At 48.6% G+C, this 18624-nt stretch overlaps 1 protein-coding gene across 1 annotated transcript in view; it reads right to left on the minus strand.

The window, feature by feature from the left end:
- The window catches only part of RNF123 (ring finger protein 123), a 37877-nt gene that overhangs the window by 12770 nt on the left and 6483 nt on the right, over nucleotides 1–18624 (minus strand). The window contains 22 exon segments of the mRNA XM_010172265.2: nucleotides 1162–1339; nucleotides 4101–4208; nucleotides 4830–4913; nucleotides 5111–5256; nucleotides 5877–6075; nucleotides 6618–6724; nucleotides 7888–7989; nucleotides 8806–8926; nucleotides 9597–9668; nucleotides 9758–9819; nucleotides 10070–10169; nucleotides 10638–10755; nucleotides 11220–11293; nucleotides 11478–11570; nucleotides 12806–12931; nucleotides 13063–13167; nucleotides 14800–14914; nucleotides 15628–15753; nucleotides 16603–16670; nucleotides 17188–17274; nucleotides 18030–18115; nucleotides 18447–18501. Coding sequence (XP_010170567.1) covers nucleotides 1162–1339; nucleotides 4101–4208; nucleotides 4830–4913; nucleotides 5111–5256; nucleotides 5877–6075; nucleotides 6618–6724; nucleotides 7888–7989; nucleotides 8806–8926; nucleotides 9597–9668; nucleotides 9758–9819; nucleotides 10070–10169; nucleotides 10638–10755; nucleotides 11220–11293; nucleotides 11478–11570; nucleotides 12806–12931; nucleotides 13063–13167; nucleotides 14800–14914; nucleotides 15628–15753; nucleotides 16603–16670; nucleotides 17188–17274; nucleotides 18030–18115; nucleotides 18447–18501 — 2332 coding nt within the window.

Consider the following 18624-nt stretch of genomic DNA (forward strand, 5'->3'; position numbering starts at 1 on the left):
AAAAGTAGACAGATGAGAAAGCACATTCATCTCTAACAGAGCTGCTCACCTCAGTCTACAGAATCTAAAACAGGTACCTGGAGAAAGATAAAACCATGCAACAGAATCAGATGGCATGGGAGAGATGCCTAGTGCAGCAGAAGCTGAGCAACAAATAACACCCCAGATCTACACCAAAAAGCCATGCAGGCCCTGAAGAAATCTGCTACCACTTAATTCTGCTGCTCCCTGAACAGCAGGCACAGCTCCCACTTAATGGATGTGAACACTTGAGCTACATCTTATTGGTGGGAACAGAAGCTCTTCTTGCCTTCGCAGGCACTGGCAAGCACAGAGCAATTTGCTAATCACTTAGTGATTAGCTGGGATCACTTAGTCAGGAAAAGCACAGAATGTGCACAGAGGGAATCCACACAGACCTGTGGCATCAAGTGGGTGGTCATCTCCATAGGAACGTATCCAAATCCCAGGGAGATTTGAAAGTAGTCCCAATTCCTGCACTCACAGCACATCTCCTCCCACCCAGAGACTCGCAGGCAAAGGCACACATTTCTGGGGCAATCACATCTTTCAACATCCCAGCTCATTCCTGGAGCCTCCTTGGAAACAAATTCCACAGGTGACAGTGATTTTCACTACAGTCAACACTGCGACAGCTTCAGGCAACACATGGGCTCCCTGCCTGAGCACAGCAACAGCCACAGCTCACCAGTGGGTACCTACTCAGCATCTGCCCCACAGCACACAGACAATATACTGGTGCAGCACATCTCAATCAGGAGAGGACACAGAAGGGACAATGCTCAACTACCACTTCTTGGTTTAAACAAGGGGAAATGGGTTTAAACTGAAAGAGGGGAGGTTTAGATTAGATATTAGGAAGAAGTTCTTCACTGTGAGGGTGGTGAGACACTGCCCCAGGTTGCCCAGAGAAGCTGTGGCTGCTCCTCCCTGGAAGTGTTCAAGGCCAGGCTGGATGAGGCTTTGAGCAACCTGGTCTAGTGGAAGGTGTCCCTGCTGATGGCAGGGGGGTTGGAACTAGATGATCTTTAAGGTCCCTTCCAACCCAGACCAGTCTATGATTCTATGATTCACCACGAGGATATGGCTTGATTTAGACTTTATCAGACCAGAATTAGCAAGGCCTCCCCATCCCCTTACCTGGAAGTTCCTCCATGCTGTTTACAGGGCTGAAGTAGTTCTTGAGTGCGCTGTAGCTGTTCATAGCAACGCTGAGGTAGAACTCTGGCATGAAAGCGAAAAGTGAGCCCGTCCTGTCGCCATGCTCGATGGTGCGGATGCACACTCGCAGCAGCCAATATACATCCTGCATCTTCTCCTGGCCAGAGAGAATACAACAATCCCTGTTCCACTTTGTCCAGCTTCTCTTTGGAGAAACACAACAGTCAGCTCCACACTTAGACCTCAGAAACATCTCCGTGTCTGAGATGTTCCTCAGACCACTGCTTTCAATTCATTAACCAGATCTGTGCCACTCAGTCTTTTCACAGAGCCACAGAAGTGCCAGGTGGAAGGAATAATCAGAGATCTCTACACCAACCTCAAGCTCAGAGCAGTTATCACCAACATGACATCAAATCAGCTGTGGCTTTGTCTCACTGAGCCTTGAAACCCTCCAAGAACTACTCCTTGGTAGGATGTATCTGAGTGCACACTCCTGATCGCAAAAAAGGTGTGATAGTTTCCATTCCAAGTACACTGGCTGAAGGAAAGCAGGCACTACCCAAGCCAGCATAAATCTGCTGGAAAGAAAGCTGGTCTCTTGTAGGAATTAAATGGGAACAGGCAGAAAGCTCGTAACAACTCAGATCTTCAAACTAGCTCAGATCTCTGCAATAGGCAGCCACAGCCTTTCAGATTCTGTGCCAGCCATTCAACCAGATTTACTGTCCTAAGAAACATCAACCTCTTGCTTTTCTAAGCAAAACTCAAGGGGTTCTAAATTAAAACCAGGAAATTTAAGGGCATCTACATAACTTTAAGCTATAAAAATCAGCACCAACGAAGCCATAAAAAAGGGAAATATTATTTCATATCCTGCAATGCCAAGAAATATCATAGGCAATTTGCATAAAAATAGATTGAGGAGGGTTATACTTCTAATTAAAAAAAAAAAAATCAGAGATGCATATAAGTGATTTCATTTGCTTAGTGGCTTTTCTAAAGTATGTAGCTACCATCTTTGTTCTGTAAATTAGACTGAACTAGTGTACATCAACTAAACTGAGTAAATTGACTAATTGACCTTTATCTCAACATCGACACGCATCTCGGCTCAACTGTTGCTTTCAGGATAAACAGCAATTGTGCAGACAACACTAAGGTAAAGAAAGCTGGATTTGGTTTTATTAAGACTTGATAACCTGAAAACATCATCTCGGATATTGCCAAGCTAGAAGCAAGCCTACACCAAGAGGATACAAAGATGTGATTACCCACAGCGCAGTGGATAAATACAGTTGTAGTAAAATAAACTGAAATGGTTTTCCCACAGGGATGTTTTGAAGGCAGGATTATCTGCTTCAAAACTAAGAGTGTTTTTAAGCTGTAGTGCTCCCTTTCGTCCAACCTTGAATCCCTCAGCTCAGAATAAACTAGTGACTAATTCCCCTGAGGAAGGAGCAGTATCTCCCATGCTCTGACACCTCAGCACCGAGCAGGATTTCACTTCTAGACAGAACCAGTCTCTTTCTCTCCATCAGCACCAGCTGTGCCTGAAACATTCATACAGATGTGTCCCTCCATTGCACGCAAGTCCCAGAGATGAAGGAACCCACTGAGTGGAGACTGCAGGCACTTGTGATGGCTGTGAGACAGAGCCCTGAAGGTAGAGGCAGTATGGACAAACTCCTCCATGCAGCCAGGCTCCTCTCCACAGCAAGCTCTCTCGGCTCCAGGGGCACATTTCACAGCCCCAGCCAGCTAGTGACCTGCTCTCCCTGCTGGCCAAGCAGACCAAGGCAGGAGCACAAGCGGGGAAGGCTGTAACCTTCCCTCCCAGATGCTGCTGATTCATCCAGAAAGGTGACACTGAACTCCTGGTGGGAGGCGGGTACCTGCGTTTAATACGACAATAGATCATCCAGAGACACGAACAGCGTTTCCCATGGGCCACCGCAGCAATCCCTGCAGTGCACCCTGGTAATGCCCCTCAGCCTTTCAAGAGCAGTCCGGGAAGAAAGGTTTCATTTCTGGCAAGCACGAGCTATGCTAATGCAACTGGAGAGCTTCTGCAGCGCAGCACTGTGCCTTGCAGTCCTGCTCTGGGAGTGAAGGAGGGGACGAGCAAAGAACACATGAGTCAGGAGCAGCCACTGCAGCTCTGCCAGATGTGATCATAGCAACTACCACTCTTCTCCTCCCTGTTTACATCCTGGGACACATGCAGAGACACTGCTGCCACTGCATTTTCAGGGAAATGTGTCTTCTTCCCCAGACATAAAAGCTACAGATGGGCATGGGGCAAGGTAATGTGCAAGGGAAAACGGGATGAGGAGATCAATGCAGTGTAACAGCAAAACTGCTCATGAGAAAAGGGACCAGAGGGAAAAAGGGTTGATTTAGATCAGTCACTGCATTACTAAATGTAGAATGCACTCTCTTTGTGCGGGCAACAAGTGAAGAAGGGGAGAACATCTGAACAAAACCCCCTAGGCTTGGATCCTGCAGCTATCAGAAGAGCAGCAGTAGTGACACGCGCTGTGATGCAAAGCACAGCTCTGGGAAATGGTTCACAGTAGCCTCTATCCTCTAAACATGCCCTGAGAACCCGATCTCCCTTTGACTTGCACCCTTCTGTCCACGGTGCAGAGGCTTGATGCACAAAGAGAAAGCCTACAGAACCATGCACAGCTTAGGACAGTCCTAACAAACACTATGGGACCAGGCCTGGGACAGGATGGGTTACAGGCCTAGGAAAGAGTCTCTGATGCCCAAGAAGAAAAAAACAAGCCCCACAGATCATTGGCATTGCTCCAGCACCAGGGAAAATGACACTTGTGACATGTGAGCTGATCAACACATACAGAGGCTTGCTTGCTCAGTGTCCTCCCAGCAGCTCACATGATGCTCCTGCCTACCTTTGAATAAATGGTGACATTTATCCAGGCGAGGCGTCGGCTTAGGTGATTGAGCTTCTCAGAGAAGACCTTTTGGCTCTTCAGCAGTTCCTCGTGGATGTCTCTCCTCTGAAAAGAGTACAGAGATGTGAGGGCAGATGTCACTGCCATTTATAGCATCCTTTTTCAGAGCTGGACAATGCAAAAGCAACTACCACCTTGAGGCTAGCTAGGGAGTACTGGCAGGAGGGAAAGCGGTCAACAGCCTTTCTGTGGAGGGAGTGGAAATCAGCGCTGTAAAGAGTACTTACTGGTCTCAGCTGCAGCCCACAAGCCTGATGCACCTGCTGGTCCAGTGTGGGCAGCAGCTTTAGGGTCAACTACTGTCAGATACTTTTTTAATGCATCATCAGATACACTCAGTCTCTGGCAGCTGGAAGAGGACAGATGTGTCCCCAGTCCAGCACTGGAGAGTCCCCACCCCAGGAGACCAGCTCCGAGGTATCTGCAGCACATGGAGGTTTGCAAGCTGCCATGGCTTGTCTGGGAGAAGCTGAAGCAGTTGCTCCAGTCCCTCTGTTCCTTGAGGCAGTGGTACAATGGGTTGGCACAGTATGAAATGTGGCTGCCAACTCAAGGCATCCAAGACATTGGCTCATCCAAGGCTAGAAATCACCCACCGTGCTTCACCCTTTTTGCCAGATACTGAGGCTCCACAAGGAGAGGAAGCTGGAGTCTCGAGACACTTACCCTCTTTGGGCAGCGGCTGATTTTTTCCTCTGTGTCTTTCAGTGCCATGGCGTATTCATTCACATCATCTGACACACCAACCATCTGAAAACCAATCAGATGCCAACAATAAATGAGGATATTTTTTCCCCTAGACACATTAGCTTGCAACCAGATCCCTCACGGTGGCCAGGAGGAGAAGGAAAGGGCACACACAATCACTAAATAAGCAGAAAACAGAGGGTGAGTGTAGATGCATGGAGGCTGGGGGAATGGATTCCTGCATAGCACATGCCACTTACCTTCCCAAGTTGCTGGTGGACACTGAGGTTGTACATCATCACTATCCCATCCAGGACTTCCAGGAGGGAGTTCTCTGTGATGGGCTGGTCTGGCTCCTCTGGGGGTCTGCCCAGTAAGAGACCTTCATTTCCATGGCTGCCTTCAACTGCAACGGATCCCCAAGACAGGAGAAGTTTTTAGCAAGGCATTTTGGCACTTCTGCTTCTGCCTGCACCTCTCTGAAGCCAAAGCCCTGCTGTGCCTCTGTAACACAGTTCTCCTTCCCAGCCCGTGTGATTCACCACATACACAAACATACCATCCCCATCTCACTGCCTGCATCAGCTTGACCTGCCAGATCTGTTCAAACAGAGCCAGGCCATGAAGTCCCACTTCCTTGAGCCCTGTACTTGCTTCAGAGGCCTGCCTAGCCCGACCCACCAGCAACGGTGCTGCTGCTGCACCTGTTCATCCTCTGGCTGACCCGTGTTCAGAGCAAGCCTGGCTACAGCTGCCTCTGAACTATCTCCCTGCAAAGTCTCACTGCACTGGCAGGAACCAAGACAAGATTTTGTTACATGCAGAGAGTGACAGCATCACCACTGTCACGTTTAGGATGGCAAAGTGGTTAACTGTGGACTTGTGGGTGCCAGCACACCCTGAGAATGGGAAGGAGCAATGCTGGCAGTGAATAGACTGCATTCCTCTTGAGAACACTGGGAGCTAGAAGACATCATTCTCCCAGGGACCACCTAGGCCACGCTAGCACACAGCAAAAGAACTCACTGTCCTCTTCTGTCCGCTGCTCCACATTTAACGTGCGCACTTTGATCTTCTCCAGGGTGCCAAGAGGCCGCCGTGGGTTCATCAGGCTGACAGCTGCTGTGCTGAGGAAGCGGTTGGCGCGGCCCAGGGTGGGGGAGCTGAGCCAGCCAGGTCTAGCAAGAGCTCCACCAATGGCCAGGGCAGCAGAGGGACGCTGAGACTGGAAGGAAATTAAGGGATAATCAGCTCTAGCTGTTTGGCTGCCCACTATTCTTCCCTTGTCCCTGCAAGGATGTTGGTACAGATGCACAGGGGCCGCTGGAAGGTGAGCGGATACCCTTTCTACCACGGCTGGGCCAGCAGTGACAGGTTAGCAAATGGATATTCCTTCCTCTAAGGGCACATGCCAGGTACAAATAGCAGATCTGCACAGTAAGATGCTCCTCTGTCTGCAATTGCCTTGCACCCTTTCAAATGCAAGCACCAAGAGCTGCCATGGAGGGGAGGGGGCATATTCAGATCAGTGGGCAGCGAGAGAACAAGAGCAAAGAAAATTTTGCTGCTCAAATTTGGTGCATTCAGGACCCTGCTGATCCCCAGTGGCCCTCATGCGTGTGCACCTCTTCATCTGGTTGTCCACGGACTGGTTACAGTCCTGATGCAGACACTGCCTTCCTCTGGAACAAAGCTGTTCCAGTCTGAGGCTGGACGTGCTGCCTTGGCACACGGGGCCCCACAGGTGAATACCAATGCACGGCTCACCTGTGCTGCTGACGTTGCCGATTCTTCATCTTCATCGAGATCGTCCATAGTCACTGCCTGCAGCTCCGCAGGGTCAATCAGGACATTGGCTTTTGCAGCCAGGTCATCTGCACAGAGCACACCAAAGCAGCTGTGAATGCAGGAGTCAGTCTTCACTTCCCATGAGACAGCCCTAGACCCATTCTCTTCTGTGCTTCTCGGCAGTTGAGGAGCAGCCAGCAAAGTTGGATGCTGCATCAGAACAAGCTCCCCTTGCCCCGAGTCTCTATGTGGAATAGGTCTACCCTTGCTAACACAGCAGAGACCAAGCAGTGATGCAGGCTGCTCACCCAAGACCCATTTTTTTCCTACTCCTACCACCAACAAATAGAATAACTGAAGAATGAGGAGACAACTGCCAGGGTCAAACTGGACTAGCCCAAGGAAGGAAACTCTGCAGGGCTTGAGACCATTTGTTAAGCCTCCAGTTCTCCAGTACTGTCCCATGAGATGTCTCCAAGTCATTAGGACTGAGACTCAGAGCAGAAACCATTCTCAGCCCAGAGGAAGGCTGCACTGCCAGCTATGCTGTACAAAGCCCAAACAACGTGTCCTCTAGTCCACAGTCTTGTCTTCAAAGTTAGTCAGGAAGACCTTGGTAAAACACCAGAGGAAATTATGTGGTTCTCAAGTTAAGTAATCTAATTTTGAACAGCCAGGGATCAACTTGAGACTGGGAAAATGGTCCCAATCTTGCAAACACACTGGGGAAGGAGAAGATATAGGCAAGTGCCACATGAGCCAGAAACCAGAGACAAATCAAGTCCGACTGAAGGGTTTCTAACCCTTCCAAAAGGGAGGCTTTGAAAGTCTGTTGCCAGACTAGCGTGCTGCAGACACACATACAGCTGCAGTACATACACAGGGCTGCTATTGCTTGCCTGGAGTTGTACAGCAAGTAAGTCCTGGACATCCTTCAGACCCAGCAGAGCCAGCCTGATGGTCAGCACTTTGACAGCTCCCAGCCCTGTGCACCAGAGGGTATTCCCAGACTCTCCCCTCCACCAGCCACAAGCCCCATTCAGGGATATAGAGTTAACTGTTAACTTAAAGGATGCTCCATCCAAGAGGAATGGTGCCTTCTTTAGCGTAACTTGCACCTCATTAAAATTCAAGTCTCCCCTCCTTAAATTTAATCACAATTCATTATCCATGGCTCCCTCCCTAGGATGTCTTCTGGGTTAACTCCAGCCAGGACCTGGATGCAGGTATTGGAAATGAGAGCACTTACCTTTCAGAGTCTTCTTAAGATGAGACAGGAGACCTCCAAGTCGCTGAAGGTCAAAATAATCCACCTTCCCATTATAAAAGAGTTGAGGAGGGACATAAGCCTCTGAAGCAGAGAAAGAGATTTGGTATTTTGAGTCCCCATGCAGGTATGTAAGCACTCCTAAGACAGACCCCAGGGCACAGCCTGGACCTTCACTGAGTGACAACTTTTGTTGTCATAAAAGCACAAGCCATTAAGGCAAAGCTGATTTCCACAATGAACCAAGCATTAGATCCATGCAGAAACAGGAACAGTCAATGGCCACCACCTCCAAACCTCCCAGCACTTCCTCCCTCCCATCCATGGTCACTGGGGGAAACTGGATCATCAGAAAACTCAGCAGCTTTCCATCGGGCTGCTCCAGCTCACCTAGTCCCACAGGGATCATAAGGCACTTACTGAATCTAGAAAAAGAGTCAGCCTGAAGTAAGAAAGGGGAGTGCCCAGCAGATCATGGCAGGACAGGCAAGGTGGGGTTTGAGGGTGGGAAAGCAACTGGCACTGACTTGGTTTCTCCTTAATCTCACAGTTTGGGAACCATGAAAACAGACAAATTTCTTCCCCTAAACTTTGACTATGGCATCCCTGAGCTGCCCTCCTGCAGACCCACGATCAGTATTGGACTCTGCTCCAGAGCACACAGTGGGAACTAGCAAACAGTACAGGTGCTCCTCTGCAAGTCTCAGGTCTGGATGATGACTGGAATAGATCTGCACACAGGAATTGCCCAGGGTGACAGGGAACTATGGACACAGGATGACAGAAGGCTCAACCACCCATGAGAAACACAAAATTTCCAGCATCCTGGAGAGCACTGCCAAAAGGCAAACCTTATCCTAACCACAGAAATGCCTTCAAAGCTTTTCCTCCAGGCCCTACCTTCACTGCTCAGTGCAGCAGGGGTCTTCGCCTTGTGGCCATCCCAGAAGAAACGGAGGGCAGCGATAAGCCGGTGCAGGAAGCACACCATGTACTCTGGTGGGCACAACACAGTCAAGTTCTAGGGCAAGAATGAGAGTTCAACCATCAGGGCAAGTGTGAAAGTGCATCTTAGTCCCAGGGGCCACATGGGGCAGGAGGAAACTTTTGTGTTCTCAGCCTTGCTATCATCTCTAGCTTCCAGCCCTGATGGTAGGCAGTAGTTTTCACCTCCAGAAAGTCCTGGACACTGAAACAAGTTAGTCTGACAGAGGAGAATGGATACCATGTGCTCCACCACGAAAGATGGGGATAATCATGAACACAGAGATGCATGTGAAGAAAGAGTTTCCTGCAGTAGCAGATGTCTGCCTCCCAAAGCTGCAGGCCAACAGCCTGAACCAGGGCCAGAAGAACAGTCCTCACCCAGGCAGTGAAGAGGATGCCAAAGCCAGCAGGCCAGCTGTGGCAGAGGACTCCACAGCCCTGCTCCCCAAGAGGTTTTAGGAGGACATTCAGGTCCCACCTAAGGCTGTTCCCAAGGACTGCTTTCCTATAAATCACTGCATAGGACTTGGATAAGCTGCCTGGTGTCTAGCCTCAGATCTTCTCCTTCTCCCCCACTCCCTGCCATATCTAGGCCTCAGCTGATCAACTGCTGGAACCAGCCCAGCCAAAAGGGCAGAGCTCCCAGCCTGAAGGTGCCAGAGAGCTCTCAGGGAGCTTGTGGGAAGGTTGTCTCTCTGACTTACCCCTCTGTTGCTAGCGTTTTCCTGAAGAAACTTGCGGAATTTGTTTAGGAAGATGTATCTGGAGGCTTCCCCCTGTCAGGAGGAAAAGCAAGTGGTAAATCTATGCCTTCCAAGTCCTGTGATGTGGAGATACTGTAGCAAAAGATCCACAGGGCACTTACCCCTCCTCTGTCCTTGTTGTTCAGCAGTAGCTTCAGAATCTGAACCTGGAGACCTTCCACCACTGAAATGGGGACACACATCTGCCATCAGAAAACAAGAACTGGAGAGCAACTACTCATATTAACCCCAACTGCAGTACCCTGTCCCAAGGAGAAAGGCTATCTCCTCAGTAGAGGATGGCCCAGGAAGAATTAGTGCCAGAAGAAAGCTAATCCCATCACTGAGAATTTTCTCCTCCACCCCCTAGCAATAAATTCATCCACAGCTGATAAACAATGCCCCCAACAGCGAGTTTTGGTTTCCTCACAGACCTTCAATGCGTTTCTTGAGCCGCTGGCAGCCTCTTTCATACGCCCGTCGCCTCAGCCTCTCCTCAGCACTCTCCTCCTTCACCTCCTTACTCTCCTTGCCCTGGTTGGGGGACAGACACTGATTAGTAGGAGATCACTGCATGGGGAAAACATCTTGCCAAATGGAGAGCAGAAACTCCCTGAAACAATGTGCCAGTGTGTGACTGCAGCTGGCAGCACACCAGAACCGGCCTTCCCTGTCCTCATAACGAGTGAGGGCAGGAGATCTTTTGAGGGCAACCAAGTCAACCTGTAATTCCTGAGATGCCGTGGGGCTCCCTTACAAATCTGTTGCCATAGAAAACTGTCCTCCTCCCTTGTCATAAGCAACACACCCCAAATGTCCCCTCTGAGGGATAATAAAGATGACAGAGCAATAGAGAGGCTACAGCTCTCACACAGCTCTGCAAGGCCCATCAGTGCTAATGCAGCTAGAAACATGGGCCATCCAATTTCCTCAGACATAAAATGATGGGGACAACAAGCCACCAAATTTCTTCAGTCACTTTAGCGATGTGCCCTTACTCACCTCCTTGGTGAAGCGGTTTGGCCACCACGTGGTGGGAATGAGCTCCTGCAAACCAGCCTCCTCCACACGCAGCGGGCTCTTAATGTAGAAGAACACAACCGAACGGAGCACGTCAAAGCTGTGGCCAAGTTAAAGCAAGCACAGAAGCTGTGTCGGGAGAAGGTACAGGGTATGTTTCCAGAACTGTAGTGAGAGAACCCTTTCCAAACAACCACTCAAAGCTCTGCAAGATCCAGAGACCCCTTCTCCTGGGAGAAGCTCCACGCAGTTATCACAGCAGCTGCCCAAATGTGAGCATGGCAGCTGGACTGCTCTGAAAGTCTTTTGGTCATTAGAGAGGTCAGGCAGGCACAAATGAAGTCCTGTGTGTTAGCAAGATGTGACCTACATGGCACTGCTCCCCCTCCTCAAAGCAGAACTCTGTGGTGAATGGTATCAGGCAGACAGAGGAGACCTGAGAAATTAGAAATGACCTCTCAAAGACAGGGTGGCTTCTGCCTTCCAGGACCTGCAGATCCTTGCAGTCTCCTTGGCTGCACCACTGAGGGCAGGGAGAACTGAGACTAGAGGCACAAAGGATACAGAACATTGCTGAGTAGATATTTCCTGGATTTCTCATGCTTCAAGACTGCAATGGTGAGCCGGAGGTAGTGAATCTGGGGAAACAGGAGAAGTAAAAAGTGATTACAGGATACGACTCTCTAACAGGTCCAGTATTACAGAACTGCTATCTCTGGATCAAATGACTGCAAAATCCAAAACACTGTGTACCTTTCGACAAGGGGACATAACAGAAGCTGGCTAATCACAGAGTCCTGGGGATTCAGAAGTGCAACTCACCTGTAATCCCAGGTCTGGGATGATGGGGGAGAACCTGTAAGCCCGCAGCAGGGACATCAGTAGCTGCTTGAGGCACTCGTGTACTTCATACTCCTGAGAAAATAAGAAACACATTGAACAGCAACAGCACGGAGTTGGAAACAATTATAGTTCCCAGAGGGTGGTCTTGGAAGGAAACATTTACTTCTGAACTGAAGGAGAACATGCTCTGAACCTCCAGTGTTTGTCCATCTGACCCCATGGGAGAGAGTCCAAGGCAGAAGTTGGTGCCATTGCTTTGCTATGGGGGAACAAGCTTCTGTACTAGTAAAACCAACCCAAAAGTCATCTAGAAAAAGCAAAAGTCCCAGGTTCTATTTAGCTGGGCTGAGCCACCCATCCCTGTATCCTGTGAACCTACCCAACACACAGTGTTGGCAGAACCAACCTGGAAAGGAAAGAAGTTACTCTTGTGTAGATGTGATGATGGAAGAGCTGTCTTTTTGAGTCCAACACATAGCCAACCTGCAGGATAAAAGTCAGCTCTTCCACAAACACAGCAGCCCAACCAGAGTGTCCAGCTTCATGTCTAAGATGATGGGCCTGAGGCAGGGGTCATGAATTTTTTCAATTAAACTTCTCATGCCAGTTGGCTGGGCCAGGACCCATATTTATTAATTGTTACCCCAAATGACAGACATGCTGTCTCCAAGCAGATCTCTGGCAGTGATTAGCTCTGTGTAACCACCTCAGCACTCCAGCAGCAGCAGCTTCCCAGTGGCTGGCAAATGCTGCCTCAAACAAGTGTCCCAGGAAGGAGTGACCTCGTCCAGCTTGGTCAGGAAAGAGGCAGGGGAAGTTGGAGGAGGTTCTTCCTCAGTGGTGCTGAAGGTGGTGAGAGTGCAGTGCCCATTTCCACCCCAGTCCTGCACACTCTGATCAGTCTCCTGGGGCACATGGCAGCATTTAAGACCTTCAGAGTCACATAAGCATTAACAACATCCAAGAGACCAACTCATTTTTTACTGAAGAATTTGATGTTCCCAGAAGCAGGTAGTTATTCAACATCATCAGTTCCTTTAGCAGTAGAAGCTTAGCAATGCTTTGTTAGCTGATTGCCACTGTCACCATTATCAAATACTCTGCATTCAACTCTCATTCCCTGAGTGTGAAACAGCAGTCAGATGAGCTAGGTGAGAGGGTGGTCTACCACAAAAAAAGGGATCTTGTCACCAGGAAGGGAAAGAGGCTAATCACTACCAGCACTTCCTAGGGAAGGCTCCTGCCCTCAGCACCTCCCAGGATCAACCTGTGATCCCTGGGGAAGAAGCAGCACCCTAGCTGCTCACCTCCATAAGAAGCCACATGAGATCCAGCAGCTGCTGAATAAGGGGATGGGCCTCCACTGCCCCTCCTCGCTCAAGGATGCTCAACAGGAAGGTCATGAGCACATCTTCCACCAGGTACACCTTACACTGCAAAGAGAGAGTCAGGTCAACAGTCCTTCAAGGCAGAGTCACTTCCCAGTGAAAGCTGAGGTTTATCTCCCTTTGCAAGCACAGTAACATGCACTTACAGAAGCTTGCAATGGGCAGGCAAAACTCACCATTAGAGGAGAGAAATAATTGAAGATGTGGGCTAGTGTAATCAACACTGTAGGTTCTCCCTGCAGCTGCCACATGGACGTGTCCTTCTCCACCAGCTTCCCCTCCTGCAATGATAAACCCAGAAAAACAGATGGTTTGGATCCAGCCCAATCCACCCATACACCAACAAGTGAACAAACTGGAGGCCTGGAGCAGCTACTGTTTGCTGTCCCATACCTGACTGCACTGAAAAACTTGAACATGGGAATTAAGGATGGCAAAGCAGCCAGGCCCTTGCCTCTGGAGAGCTGCAGTGCAGTCCAGGTGCCTGTTGCTATCAGCCACATGCCTGCACCTTGACAATCTGTTTTTCAAAAAAGGTTCAAGTGTACATGATAATTAGTAAATGGGAATCCCTACAGAGAAGGTCAGCTAGTGAAGCAACCCTGCATTCAAGTCAAGACCATAGCAGATGATGTTTCCTATGCTTTGGGCATAAAAAGATCATCTCATCCTGTGGGGTTTCTAAAGGCAAATGGACATTGTGAAGTTGAAAAGGGTTTGTGGTATTGAGTGACCTTAGTTATCCTTGAAGTGCTCTAAAAAGGAGAAAGTCAGAAGAAACTTTGACAATTTTGTGTCTGATTCACCTTAGCTGATCAATCAAGTATTATAACCAGACGTGTGAATGATAGCAATTAACCAAGGAAAAGTTGTTTATGTATGTGTTATCAGCTTAAGAGTATATAAGCAATCGTGTCACTGATAAGTTAGGCTTTAAGTTTCTAGTTTGTAACTCTGCTAAAAACTTGTTTAACCACTACTGTATTCAATTTGGTTGTGTAATTTGTAATTGTCACTATGACACCTTGTATAGTGCAATGTTTAACAAAAGTTTTTCCTTTTTCTGCTTCTAAAAAGAAACGGGGGGAATTGTGGGGATTGTGGGAATGTATCTTGGCACACCCTGAGAGGACTGTGGGAACTGAGAGGGTACGTGTCTGGAGACACGGAAAGGCAAGAATCAAGACCAGGATGTCAGCAGCTGAGTCGACAAGATATGAAGAAGGAGCCTTGAAATGTATCAAAAGATGAACTTTGGCAGGCAAACAATAAAGGATGCACGCAAAGTCCATCAGGCAATCAATGTGTAGAAAAGGGCACGTGAACAGCTCGTGAACAACTGATCTATCCAATCATTGTGAACTGTTTCACGTGAACAGGAACTTAAATGATATATAAGCCTGCATTGTTGAATAATAAAGGTCTTTGCTTATAACTCTCAGAGTTGTCTGAAGTCCATATCTTCGCTGCCGACATCATCCTAGCAGAAAAAAATGGTTTCTAGCAGACAGTGCCACAGCCAAAACAGTTCTCAAGGCAGATCTGCCAGAATTTCACCACATCACTGCACCAGGACATCAGTAAAAGGTTTATGATATGAACAAGTATCTTTCAAGGCTGTAAAATCAAAACCAGTTCTGACCCCCCATTAGCCCTTGCATACTAAAAATGAAACTTCATAGGACTGAGAACAACAAAGCCCAGTATGATTTAAATTAAGTCCTGGAACTATCAGGAATACGATTTTGCAAGCCAAAGAGCAACAGGGACATGCATGCCCCATGCAAAAGCATGCGAAGCATCTAGACCCTCAGGTGTATGGAAACATCTGAGCTGCCAGCATGTGCTGTGAAGTGCAGAATCACATTTCCCAGCATGGTGCCCCACAGATCCACCCAGGGACATCAGCCTACCGTCACATCTATTCCAATATGGATCACGTTCTTCAGGTAGCCTAACAGCTTGCGAGCCTTCACTAGGTCTGCAACGGGAGGATCTTGCAAGGGGCGATAACCTTCCACTGGATAAGTAGGCAAGTGTTAAGGTAAAATGCAATCTGAGCCTTTCAGGACTTCTTTTGCTTGTGCAAGAAAAAGCCTCTCTCTCTATTTTACTTTATCCTCATGCATGCCTCAGTCACAGTTCAAACCACAGTGCCTTCTAAGTGGATGAAAAGCCACAAGCTTTTATCCCCACTTCCTCAATATTGCAAGCAGCAAGTATTTCACACCACACTTTGCTCTCATCAGAAAGACTGACAAGAGCCTCTACTACAACTACCAACAGGCACACCCAGGACTGCTCTGACAGGAGCTGCACGTCTCAGCATTCGCACAGGAAGGCAGCAGGCAATGCTAATACCACGTCAAAGGTCCTATATGGCTGGGAGGTAGAAGAGGCCAGTGGCCAAGAGGCTCAGCAGCATTAGGGTTTCCAAACCTGGAGAGGAAGATCTTTGCAGGATCCAGGTGCCTGGGAACACAGAGCCCCAGCTGCAGCAGTAGCTGCTGATTCAGAGTTGAAAGCAAATCTCATTTCAGAATTATCTTGGACCAGCATCCTGCAGTTCTGCTCCAGCTGAGGAAGTATCTGGTTCTTCTCTCCTTGACCCTGCTCTGCACACAAGTGCCAACAGAAGAAAGTGAACTGCAGGCAGGTATGTATATTCTACAGCCTTCAAGGGTGGTTTCAAGACAGGATCTTCTCCCTTCAGACCTCCTCTCCCCATACGCAAAGGATATCGGAGTGGACGGCTTCCAAAGTTAAAAGCAACAGACTCTTTGAACGAGAGGCTGATGGCAGGGAAATAAGCCATTCCAGCACCCCTTGTGATGTTATCAAAAGCAGTTCCCAGAGATATGCCATTCCTGAAAGAAGGAAAACACACACAATTTTAGTCACAGTAGGAGGATTTTGAGGTCAAATGGGCAATCCAGGAACCTGCATTCCCCTCTGAGCAATTTGTGAACACAGACACATCAGTCAGTCATGCCTCCTGTCACTCTTAACACGGCACACATGCAAACACCACAGCTTTGCTGACTAACAGCCATGGGAAGCATGGCAGCACTCTTATTTTTATACAACGGCACAAGAAGGCACCAAACCCTGCACAATATGCAGTGCCCACTCACCTCCAAGGGCAACCCAAAACAAGGTCACTAACCAGCAGGACATTTTAAAGGCAGGTGACATTTTTGGCCTCATCCATTTGATGTTGGTGGAAATAGAAGGATAATGGTCTCAATCTACTCTTCTCTAAAAGATGACATGGAGCATCTAACAGTTTTTAATTCTGGCTGACTTTTCTCAGAGCCAGGGAACAATTCTTATTCAGGCTGGACTCTGCTCATTGTGCACAGGTGTTGGAGGCTGGAGATTTATCAGCCTGTCCACAGCTCCTTGTGAATCTAGGACAAGCAAGGTCTACACTGGCCACAAAAGCATTCGGCGTGGCTCAGCCAAATCCTGGCAAACTTTACACAGACTTTTTAGCTTGAACATCTTTCTGCCAAATGCTCTCACGTGAAGTTAGGAAATGAAATGGCCTGTTTAGATGGTTTTTGAACACAAAGCAGAAAAGCAAAGGCTGGAACTAACAAGGAATTTAAAAGGGAGAGGCTAGAGATAGGGCTCAGCAACCTGCTGAGCAGTGAGGAAACCTTTATGCTACACACAGACATCAACAAAGCAGGGAACAGGGCAAAGATGCTTACAAGCAGAAAGCAATGGTGCCCTCATCAAGGTCTATCAGACAGCTGACGATGTCTCCTGCTGCCCAAGACTGCAGTAAAGGGAGAGAAAAGGTTAAACATATATCCAGAGTGTTCCCACATCAGAAGAAACACTGCAATCCAACCAATCCCTTGTGATTCAGGGTTGAAGAAGAGAGAGTTCCTTCTCACAGCAGCTCACACACTTCTGGAAGCTGCACATAAGCCACTGATTTGGATCTTTTTTCCCTCCAGCACTAGGAACATGCATAGGATCAAACTTACATTTATCCCAACACTGCATCACCCTCCAACGTGCTACAGAGAACCAGAGCCTTCCAGAGACCAACAGCAGCACTATACTGGGAATCATTCCGGTGGGGCTGATAAACAAAGCACCCACATAGCATGTCCAGCACCCCTAAAGTACAAACAATTGCTGGCACACAGCCTCCCCAAAAGCAGACTGAAGCAGGGAGGACAGCTTGAGGGCATTTCATGGGGTTTGGCAGAATCCAGTGAGCAGAAGGAGCCACCTGCTTTCTTCTCCTTCCTCTACATCCCATTCCTGGGAGAAGAGCTACTCACTTTGCCATAGTTGGTAGTAGTCACGTTCCACTTGCGCACCCTGTTTCCATCATACGCGTATGAATCTGGCGTATCTCCAACTCCTTCCTGCACCAAAGTAAAAGAGAAGACTCAGATCAGACCAAGCATAAAGGATCCCTCTCATTGCTAGAACAGCTTTAAGGGGGAAACCAGCAGACAGGGAGAGCAGCTGACAGCACACATACACTGCTTGGGAAAAAGCCCTCACTTTAGGAGTGAATCCAGTGGTGTGATCTTTGGTTCAGAGAAACACACCATTCCCTACTTATTTTTGGGTCAGAAGAAGAATACTGGCTTACTACACTTCCAAATTCTGTCAAAGCAGCCCCCACAGGATGCCCATCACCTCCCCTCTCATGCATTGCAGAGTGGCAAGTTAGCAAAACTCTGCACCTGGCATCCCTTCCCAGCACCAAACATCCCACCTGGTGCCTGAGAAGAGCTGGCCCGGGCCTGCCTCTCCTGGGCAAAAATGGCCCATAGCACTGGCGATCCCGAGAGACAGGCTGCCAGCACTGCAGACACACATTCTCTGGAGAAGATGCCAGCTGAAAGTCAACGCACAGCAGTGGCTACGTGCAGCAAGAGCACAGCAACACACCCAGTGTGTGAGGCTTTCACGCTGTGCACCATCCTGTGAATGTAGACCAGAGAGCCTAGTAAACATTTTTAAAACAGCAGCCCTGGTGTTTCTAGTGTGTGTGCTGGGCACAAAACTCCAGCAGGGCAGGAGCACAGCACCAATGTGATGCTTCACACTGACCTAAAAAGTGGTGGAGGAACACAGAGCAGCCCTGTGCCAAGTGCAGCAGTTACCCTACCTCCTGATTAAATCTGCAGTTGAGAGTACACCAGCCAATCTGCATGAGTCCCTGGGAGGAGATGAGCACCTCGTAAATCCATTTCCCTGAAAGAAAAAGAGATGCCACGCAGTAATTCCTTGCACTTGGCTCATTGTTAGAGAAGTAGAATCTGACAGTGCTCCCACAGAAACAAATATGGCACACAAAGGAGCTTTGGGACAACCCCAGCATTCCCCTCCCACCTCTTCACTCTGGCATCACACAATCCTCCATCCATCTGACTTCCTGCAAAAGCCAGTGGATGAACTGGGGAAGAGAGGGCTCAAGATCTGGAACTGCAACATATGCAAGATTTCCTGAGCTCTCTAGTTGTATAACTCTGCATACACTGTTCCCAGAGTTTTTTCTCAAAGCATCACTGGTTTATCTCCTTACCTTTATACACGCATGTCGTGGCCCTGATGGACCCAAAGTTACTGTGGCCAATCACCTGGACCAACAAACAAAACATATTTTAAAGTCAGGCAAAAAGGTAGTTTTGCTCAGCCCTACCCATTTCCTCTATCCTGAGCCTCAAAATGGAAACAACATAAAGAGCTATTCACAAGCACAG

The sequence above is a fragment of the Antrostomus carolinensis genome, unplaced genomic scaffold (genome assembly GCF_000700745.2).
Source record: "Antrostomus carolinensis isolate BGI_N321 unplaced genomic scaffold, ASM70074v2 scaffold24757, whole genome shotgun sequence".
Taxonomy (NCBI): Eukaryota; Metazoa; Chordata; class Aves; order Caprimulgiformes; family Caprimulgidae; genus Antrostomus; species Antrostomus carolinensis.